This window comes from Engraulis encrasicolus, unplaced genomic scaffold, assembly GCF_034702125.1.
Source record: "Engraulis encrasicolus isolate BLACKSEA-1 unplaced genomic scaffold, IST_EnEncr_1.0 scaffold_52_np1212, whole genome shotgun sequence".
Lineage (NCBI taxonomy): Eukaryota > Metazoa > Chordata > Actinopteri > Clupeiformes > Engraulidae > Engraulis > Engraulis encrasicolus.
This window is the reverse complement of record NW_026945841.1, coordinates 149,220-160,000: the sequence shown is the minus strand read 5'-3', so window position 1 is coordinate 160,000 and position 10,781 is coordinate 149,220. Positions and strand designations below refer to the sequence as shown.

At 42.5% G+C, this 10,781-nt stretch overlaps 1 protein-coding gene across 1 annotated transcript; it reads right to left on the bottom strand.

Moving 5' to 3' along the window:
* Window positions 1–5,439: 5,439 nt before the first annotated feature.
* On the bottom strand, window positions 5,440–10,566 carry LOC134444365 (C-type mannose receptor 2-like). The gene is made up of 5 exons (XM_063193702.1): window positions 10,549–10,566; window positions 7,556–7,808; window positions 6,994–7,335; window positions 5,745–6,043; window positions 5,440–5,526 (listed from the first exon to the last, which is right to left on the bottom strand). The coding sequence occupies exons 1-5, from the start codon at window positions 10,564–10,566 to the stop codon at window positions 5,440–5,442; spliced, it is 999 nt and encodes a 332-aa protein (XP_063049772.1).
* Window positions 10,567–10,781: the final 215 nt, after the last annotated feature.

Below are 10,781 nucleotides of genomic sequence, written 5' to 3'. Positions count from 1 at the left end.
CAGATGCGTCCCTCTATGCCACTTCCAACTATGCCATTTTCCCCCCCAAACGCCCCCCTGGCCTCCTCCTAGCCTGTCAACGCCCCCCGAGGATGTACTTTTTGTTTATTGGTCATCATGGACACTCCAAATATTGTGGCAGGCAGCAAGGCAGCAAAATGGCGAGACATGGCTTTATTTTTTGCAGTTTAGGGTATAATAAGCTTATCATCATTCTTGGATTTGGAAAAGAACCATAGGCTATGATTTGAAATTAACATAGCCTAGATGAAGTAGGCTACATTACAAATTACCAGACATTTATTAGGCCTAACAACCTTTAGTATCACGCCATTTCAGCATTATGTGCATGTGGGAAAGAATCTAAACATCGACAAATAATAAATAAATAAAACCGTTTGGGTGAATCATGCGCTTATGGGTTGACCCTTTAGGTGAATTATGGACTTTTTTTCAATACCAGCTTCACCGTCAAGGCACAAAGCAGTGAACTTCCGTGCCAGAGTTTATCAAATGCACACGACTGCAAAGCAATTACGAAAGACGCGTTCTCTCCTGTACTCTCTCTGAGCGCAACGAAAAGCACCATTGCCCTTCCAAATGGCAGTTGGTTTGATTTTTTAAACTCACTGCAGCATTATTTTTAAAAACACGCATTTTGTGCATTAGACTACCAGCAGTTCATTTTTGTCCTCTCTAGAGGACATTTGTAAACTGCAATATCTCCCACCCCATACACACTACTGTGCTAACTCCCAATGGTCTTTAAAGAGGACATTCAGAGCTTTCCAATGATACCATGTGTGTAGGGGTGGGGTTTTGGGAACTTTCTATTTCTTTGCAAGGAAAATGGTGTCCATTAAAAATAGGCCGCTTTTGGTTAAAGGGAAAGTAAATGCATAATACTTTAAAGTGGGCAATTATTGTCTTAAAACATCATCTTTATATGTTATTTCAATCTCTTCAGAGTACAATTAAACCATTTCTAAATTAATGTAACATTATTTAATTCCCATATTTAGGCGTTAAAGAAATGTCCTCCAAAAAGGACATTGGTAGTGACGTATTCCATTTTGTTAGTGTTTTTCAAATCACCAAGTCAGTATCAGAACCAGAGGGAGAGACACTATTAGAGCAAATCATTGATAAATAATCCTAGATGTGATGTTTGAGGAAGATGCTGAAGATTCAGAGACCTCTTAGGATTCATTTCAAGCAGGAAAAGTAGAATCAGAACAAGCAGAACGTTTCCTATTGATGCATTTGTCGCCCCATGTGGAGCATGACTCTGATGTGTGTCTGAACTTTGCAGGACAATATTTCAACCAAAAATTAAATTAAGACTAAATTAATCCTATAGACATGAACACATGTTTGTTCCAGAGATAATAACCCATATTTCACACATCAGAACTATAAAATTAGTCAACTCTGGTGAAAGTTCTCAGTTGAGGGACCACATGTCATTCAAGCTTCAACTGCAAGTCCAGTTGCTTAAAACAAAATTGCTTTGACTTGAGATGACCTGCATGAATGATAATGGTCACAGACACATCCAGTTTCCACCTCAAACCAATAAAACACTCATTGTAAACTCATAAATGCTCAAATTTACTAATAATTAAACTGATTGTTATGCTTTTTCATCCAGATTGATTGATAGCAATTAAGGTACATTTTCAATGTACGGCCTTCCAATGTCCACTGTAGTGGACACATTAAATCTTTAAAATAAAAAATAAAAATTCGAAAAAAAAAATTGTTGCCTTCAAACAATTGGGGGAGTAAAAAAAAACAAAGATTTTAAAACTTTTTTTCCCCTGGTAGTCAGGAGGATAACGTGAAACTCAATTACCCAGAATGCTGCACGTGAGCTCTCTACCCGGGTGATTCTGGAAAACAAACATGGCGGCAACTCGCTTTACTACCTTAATAATGTGTTAATCCGACGCTAGATTTCTTAACTGATGAAAATCGAAGGCAGAAATCAACATTGTAGTGTCTAAATATGAGGTCGATTGGTCTATTTGTGGCGTACATCACGATCGGCTGAGTTGTTGGCCTCACGTTTGTCAGTTAGCCTGTGGCTAGGCTACTTTTCGCCAACGTTAGCATCCGGTTTAGTATAGAAAGGCTATGCTTGCACGCATTCGCTCCGTAGTCTGCCGCCTTGTGGCCACAGGAAGGAACAATTTAAAGAAAGCGTTTCAGACGGACAACAATTGAATGAAAGCGTTTCAGACGGACGGAAATTTAATGAAAGCGTTTCAGACGGACGGACGGACGGACAGACAGACCCTGTTATAGAGATGCTGGACGCATCTAAAAATGACCTAATGTCTGCCTGGGATGCATAGTTTTCCAAGTAAGGAACCTGTTTGAATGAATCGCTTCCTGACCACTGCTTCTCCTGGAGACGCGCAGTTAGTAACTCCTTAAAGTTCCTAGTCCTTGTGTAAATTATGCTCTCAGCATTTTTATCTAATCATTTTAACTTCCGTAGGCCTACATAATATTCATCATTGAAACATTTTGAAATGTTTTGTTTAGCTTACATATTAGGAGTGTTTATTAAAATGTGAATTTTTAAAAAAATCACTCTAACTAGTGTTTACAAATCGGTATGGTGCTCTTGAAATAATCGTTCAAGAAGACGCTTAGGTGGGCAGGTGCGTAGGATTATCCCAGTGGGGTTGTCATTCAACTGTAAAGAAATCCTGCACACTGTCCATTCCACCAACAAACTTTAATACAACATGAAGAAGGTCGGATGAAAGTTAACTGGTCCACTTCAGAAGACTAGGCCAGGGATGACTGGAGCACTCAGATACCTTTTTGGTTAGTTTATTAGTTATTAGTTTATTACTTATTCAGTTATTGTTTTAATTTATTTTTTAAATAATATAACTAAAAAGTATCCGAGTGCTCCAGTCATCCCTGGCCTAGTCATCTGAAGTGGACCAGTTAACTTTCCATTGTCTACCGTCCTGGACTGGAAGCACCAAGAAGGTTAGAGCACAAGTGACTTCCCTTTCCCAAGTGACTTCCCTTTCCCAGTGTTTGGATATATTGATCATATTTTCCTCATTAATCAGTGCATGTATCGATCATATCTTCTTTATTACATTGGTGTAACACATTTATTCACCCAGTATAAACCATCCTCATTATTGTACTGATACACAGCATTATCTTCATTTCAATATCTGGGTAAAATTATAATAACACACAGCACTGCACACAGGTGCAAATCTTTGTAAATCTACAAGACACAGAGGTGTAAATCCTTCATCTATAAGACACACAGGTGTAAATCTTTCTTAAATCTATAAGGCACACAAGTGGTTCTACGATACATTCAGACAAATGCAAACCATAGTGATGACAAAAAAAAAACATTTGAATAATTACCAATGCAAGATAGCATATTAAATAGGATATAATGAGCGTGGTTACATGCACATTAATAATTCGATTAAAATCGCATTATTACATTACTCCGATTAAAGAAATGTCATGTAACTCGAATAATTCGATTGGAATCAGATTTTTAGAAATCCGATTAGACGACGTGGATTATCTGATTTGGGTCCGATTGGATTTGTCATGTAACAGAATACTCCGATTAAAACTGGAGTATTCTATCCCTCGCGCTGTTTTTATCAACTAATAAAAGGTAGACTACGCTTGATTTAGCATTTAACATCGTATCCTACAATGGCCAACAAAAAAGTCCACTTTTGGACGGAGAGACCCGTTAGCCTACAGACGCAAGACCACCAGATTTTAAAATAGTCATTAGAAAATGGGTAGCCTAGAATAGCTGCGTGCACATAGAAATCGGAGGTCTTTGACTCTTTGGAAATCCTCATTTCAATCAGATGATTCTATGTGTGCCACCGGTGAAATCATAGCCTACTTTTGATGATGGGCTACTGTCTGAAAGATGCACGAGAAACTCGGCAGCACTTGCAGAAACGTCTGTGATTGCTTCAGATTGCACGTATAAACTTCAGCCCGGCATCAATTAATGCAAAGAAGAGGAGGTTGGCAAAATTATTCATTTTGTGTAGCCTAATGCCAGTTAAAGCTTTAATTGTTGCATTGGGATCATGGACTTGTGCTATCATGTAAGCTAAGCAAACAGAGCACATAACAACCTAGCTTTGTTATCTTATTCTGTAGTGAAACCACAAGGAAATAAATTACGCACCCTTGATCCAACCGCATTCCCGAAACAAAGGTCTTGCATGACATGGCTTTGGGCCGCTTCAGATGAGTTTTTAAGAAGTGTTCGTAACTCATGATACGTAGCTAGCAAATGCACTAACTGACAGTCTGGCAACAGGGCAAGCCAGGGATCTAGCCAACATTAAAAGATATACCGGTAGTCGCATATCCCACAGCACTGTTATAATAATTTCCCCAAAGCACCGTTATAAAATCGATTCTCTATCTGTTAGCGTCCAGGTTTGTGTCAGGCTACGACCATCTTCAGCTAAAACATTCCTGGGTAATTGCACTCGCTGCTTGTTGTCTAGAAGTGCCTGGGAGAACAAAAAATGTGCTTGTTACATCCAAATACGAATTTGCACCGTGGTCTAGTGATATGATTTCATATTACAGTTTAATGCACCATCTAGATGAAACAAACAAACAGCCAACTTCCGAATGATGATATGGTCAATTTTGAGGGGATTCCGTGACAGCTCGCTTACTTGCTTTGCTGAGGTTCTCTGCCAGGGGGATTCCCCCGCCCCTTCCCATCCCTTGCGTCAAGTAGCGACAACTGAATTAATTAATTTGGCCGACAACCACTAAGGTTATTTAGAACTAGGCTAATTTATTTAACAAGTGACATGTTCAACCGCTGCAACATTTTGTCACGTTTTCGAATACGCACATTGTTCGGCAGCAATAGCAGAGTTGTGGTTGTGCTTCTGTTAGGTAGTTCTAGGTAGGCTGGACATGTGTCATTTGAATAGTTTTTAGGCGTATGAAGTAGGGAAGAAAGTGTGTTTGAGAATGGATGAAATGACGTATTCAGATAGCTTGGCCTACGTGTTTTCCGAAACAACGGTTGTTTTCTTTTAGTGACGCGATAGAGTGGCAAAATGACAGCAATTTGACCTCTAGCTACAGCGTTATTTTCAAAGACAAAATTAAAAAAAGGTTTGGCTGAAAACAGATGTGTGCAACTGGAGGACAAATCTTGGGGTAGAATCAAATCATCCGATTCGATGACGTTCATTTAGCATGTAGACCGGACCAGATCGGAGTATTCCACGTTCTATTCATAATCGGAGTAATGCTTAATCGAATTATTAATGTGCATGTAACCACGCTCAGTGATGCAGTGCACACATGATTTAAACAGTGTTTATAACTTTATGAGAAAAAAGGCCAAAAGAAAGAGACGTGGAACTAAGCGTTGATTGGTTAAACCTTCTGGACGCCCTCTCCTGATTGGTTAAACCTTCTGGACGCCCTCTCCTGCCTCCGGTAGTCTCCACTGCAGTACGTCTCCTGCCAGATGACACACACACACACACACACACACAGAAATACGTTACTAGATATCACACACACACACACTCACACTCACACACACACACACACACACACACACACACACACACACTCACACTCACACACACAGAGACACACCACTGACAAACAGAAACACACTTACACTCCTCATTGGTGCAGATGAAGTTGAGTTTCTCAGTCTCTTGCAGGCTAACCCACTGGCCCGTCTCTCTTCCGACTGCTGCCACAGCGATGTCACAGCTCGGCATTCTGTCTCCACTGGAGGCGAAGTTGTCATAGCAGACAGAGTATCCATTGATCCAGAACCAGAAGCCAAGGCTGCGGTAGTAGCGCAGGCCCAGCCACACCTGTTGAGATGAGGCTCCTTTGGCCCACCCCTCCACCCAGCGCTGGGTCTTCGCAGAGGTCACAGACACCAGGTCCACATGGTGCTGTCTGCAGTACTGCAGAGCCTCCATCCAGGTCTTGTTCTCAGGAACCAGGACCAGCTTGTCTAGGGGGGGAAAGAGATCGGCCATGTTGTCAGTATAAATGGCTTTAAATGAGTGGGTGAGATACTACTACTACTACTACTGCTACTGCTACTACTACTACTACTACTACTACTAATACTACTACTACTACTACTACTACTACTACTACTACTACTACTACTACTACTACTACTAATAATAATAATAATACTAATAACAATAACAATAACAATAATAATAACAATAACAATAATATCTTACCACTGTTCATAATGTCCACAGACTTGCTTACAGAGGATGTCATTGGGCGATCTTCTCTCTCTCCACTGCATTGGTACTGGCCTGCCTCTAGAGGGAGTGTGATGTTGATGGTCTGACTGTTCTCACCAGGAACTGTGCTGTTGTCCTTCAGCCAGACATACTGAAGCCAGTCAGCGTAGTCTGGTATGTCACAGCTGAGGGTGACGACATCTCCAGAGTAGAAGGGAGCAGGTGTGGACACCACCTTCACTGTAGCATTGGGGTGAGCTGAGGAATGAAGACTACTTTCAGAACATTCAAACACTACATTCAGGAACAAAGAAATTGAAACAATTTGAACACAACCTTCATACTCTACAGTATGTTGTGTTAGCAGTGGTTATAAACCACAAGAGGTTAAAGTTGCACAGGTGTGATTCCAAGTCTGGGGTACTGAAAGCTGCAGGTGTGACAGTTGTTATCACAACATAACACTGAGTCGAATAGCAGCAATCAGTAGCAAGTCAGCCTGTAGACAAAATTAACTTGCACTGTAATGTTATGTTGACTCAACAACAAACATCTGAACTGAATTAATCTAATTGAATTAATCTAAGCCTGACTCAAACCTGGGTCCCCATGGGCATGCAAACCCATTTGTGGTCGAATGCCTTAGCCTTACCACCCATATGCTTTTACATGCTGCTGAGCTGAGGGCTGTAAGACTCACCTTCATAGCAGACAAAGTATTTAGGATGATGACAGGATACATCATTCCAACCAGAGGGCCACATTTCCACACAGAGCCCATTCACACTGTAGTCATTGTTGGGTTCCTCAGAATTCCAGTGGTGAAATGAGGAGCTGCTGCCATCTGACCACTCCCAGGCATTTCTGAACAGACCAATCCATGCATCGTCATTTCCTCCTGTAAGTAGACCTGTGATGTTGTCGTTCTCTGCCTGGTTCCTCACGCTGGCCAGGTCTGTGTAGTGGTCTCTGCAGTATCTCTGAGCATCTGGCCAGGTCTTCTCCTCTTCAACCAGCACATAGGGCTGTGTGGAGTTTAGCCCTGTTATAATGACAATATGTCACTGTATGTGTTATGTGTTACTGAAGGACCAAGGACAGTTTAACAGCCTGACATCATAACATGACAAATGCATCTTTATGCATGAGGGGATAAGGAAACCTAGGTGGTATCTCACCATTGTAGCAAATAAAGGGACACTTCTGTGAGCAGGGCTGATCGTCCCACTTCCCCTCCTCGTGAATGCGCACACAGACTTCACCTTCTCTGCCATCGGGCTGTTCATCATCTGTATCCCAGTTCCGGAACTTAGCCTCATCAGCCAGAGACCACTGCCACTCTCCATTCTTCAGCCCGATCCAAACCCCCCACTCAATCCCAATACCTGCATCTTTGATCACTCTCTTGATCTCCTCCATGTCTGTCAAGTTGTGTATGGTGGCCAGGTCAGTGAACTTCTCTCTGCAGTACTGCTGGGCATCTGTCCAGGTCTTCTCCTCTTTCACCACATGGAACTGACGTGGCACAGAGGAGGAGAGACCAAACAGACCTAGATGGAGAGAGAGAGAGAGAGAGAGAAAGAGAGAGAGAGAGAGAGAGAGAGAGAGAGAGAGGGGGGTAACAAATGAACCATGAGGTCAGGAGTAATACTGGTTTTAACATGCTCCACAAGGAACAAGCTCCACAAGGAACGGTGCTTTCCCCCGTGCTGTTCACCCTGTACACCACTGACTTCAACTACAACACGAAGACCTGCCACATGCAAAAGTTCTCGGATGACACAGCCATTGTTGGATGCATCAAAGATGGGCAGGATGGGGAGTACAGGGGACTGGTGGAGAACTTTGTCAAATGGTGCAGATGATCGACTTCAGGCGAACCACCCCACCCCTGGTGCCTGTCTCCATCGAGGAGGTAGTACGAGAAGTACCTGGGTGTTCACCTGGACTCTAAACTGGACTGGTCTGCTAACTCACATGCACTGTACAAGAAAGGACAGAGCAGACTCTAATTTCTAAGAAAGCTGAGATCTCTGCAACAGACTCCTGTTCTACCAGTCTGCCATGACCAGTGTGCTCTCCTATGCTGTGGCATGCTGGGGTGGCAGCATTAGGAAGAGAGATGCTGGGCGACTTGACAGGCTGGTGAGGAAAGCAGGGTCTGTTGTAGGCACAGAACTGGACGCCCTCACAACCACTGCTGACAAGAGGACACTTAGCAGATTGGACTCTATTCTGGACAACTACAAGCACCCCCTGTACCCAGTCTTCGACAACCAGAGAAGCCTGTTCAGCTACAGACTGCGTGCTAGTAATGCGCGGGTGGGTGTTATTTTAACACCCGCCCCAACCCAACCCATTAAATATTTCCACCCGCCCCGCCCGGCCCGCGAGAGATTTCAAAGCAACTCACCCGACCCGCCCAATATGACCCGCAAAAAATAAAAATGATACAAAATGAAATAAAAAACACGTCCTGTAGGCCTTTTTTGTCTTGCGTACCCCCTAAGCCTCTTAGTTGTGCCATGAGTACCCCCTAATTAATTTTAATTTTCTATATCATTTTCTCTGTCATGATGTGGCTGCTCTATACATTTGATATAATAACATGTTTCCAAGTACCCCCTGCAGTGTGCTCGCGTACCCCTAGTGGTAAACGTACCCCTGGTTGGGAAACACTGCTGTAGCCTACAGATGGCTAATTTTAAGCCAACCTAAAGGAGAAGGGTTGGCACTTAACACATAGGTCGCGTTAACCGACAAATGCCTTTAGATGGATGACGGAAAATTCTGAAGCCTGTCCAGATTATATTGAGGGTGATAATAAATTAATCATAAGTTTAAGTAAACCCCATATCGAGTAGACCAAATGTGCATTTCAATTAGGCATAGTTATCATCAGCGCAGATAATATCTGGCTTCTATCGTTCGCCTTTCTCCCTCTCTCCCTGCTTGTCATGCCATGCGCAGCAGCTGGGCTGTGCGGCTGGCTGGGCCGGACCGCGCGCCTCGGCACTTGCTCCAAATAATGATTTAAAATAAGATGTTGCTTGCCACCATACATTCATGTGTGACTTCGATTAATTTTAGATTCAGAACTATTTGTAGACCTAGACCAACTGCATTTACCGACTATCGGATTGCCAATGACGAAGTTGTAGGCTATATCTATCGCCTTTCATAAAAGCATAGTTTCATAGGTCTAACGCTATAGTATCAGACAATCAATTGAATTCTCAAAAGTAGGCTATAGCCTAACCCTGATATATTCTTCTAATGCAATGTTTAATGTGACACTACAGGCCAAACCAGACAGAACTATAGTCCTATATGAATTTTAGGAGTTCCAGTGGATATGCATACCGCCCCCCTCACTCTACCGAACTGAGTGCGCGCTCGCTTGAAGCTTGGTAGGCAACATCTAAAGAAGGGTCAAAACCTAACCGTGAGCCATCCAAAACCCAATGACGCCATCGTAACATTCCTCGAGACTCTGTGACTGCATTCGCGCCTGTACACACCCTTATGCAACCTGCATAAAGCCCTTCCGGGACAAAAGTAAATGTGCGTAAATCCACGCAGCAGGATACGAAGTCATGCACTAATTTAAACTTTGCATGGGGTTGCGTCGTGCCTTTTAGGAGCGATGACATTAAATATTGCCCTGCATAAGCGGTTGGGAGACCCAGGTAGCCTATTATGGATGTCTGTAACAGATAACCTGTTTGTCCATCATTGGTCTATTTGTACAGTGTCTCACAACTAAAACACATGACAGAGTCTGCAACAGTGTCACAGGACGCCTTGACCAAAAATATAGGCTACAAATCTTGCTCTTTCAGTCGGCTTTCCGTAGGCTACAACCATTCGCATCGCGTTTTCTCATGTTTTTTTTTCTCGTGTTTAAAGTGAGCCTTCGAGCCCACAGACAAGTTTGGCGGTGCAAACAAACGCTAAGGAGTGAGTGCATAGGCTCGAAACATGAGCTGAAAAAAATATTAGTTTTAAAAGGTAACATTTCATGTGTGGACACCAAGGCTATGTAATTCAAACTGATAACTGCGCAAGTGAGAGCTTTGAGAGCAAACTTTGTGACAACGGCAGGGCCATAGGAGAAATTGTAAATAGGCCTTTTGCAAATTATTGTTGACATTTTTACATTAATAAATAATATGGGGCATACTAACGTTATTATAGGCAGCATGATACCTTACAGCCAATTAAGCAGCACTATACCAAAAACCTATTGCTGCACCTGTTCATTCTTGATCATCGTGTTGATGACACATTCCACATGACGCTATGGCAGGAAAAGATAGCAACGCTATAAGCATCGAATATCCCTTACACTATAATGATAATTGATTACTTCATACATGTATTTTAAAGCACAGTTCGAGACAATAAGAAATCGGCATGAGTGAGGGGGGAGAGCGAGACAGAGAGAGAGAGAGAGAGAGCGAGAGAGAGAGAGCTTTGTAATCGCCA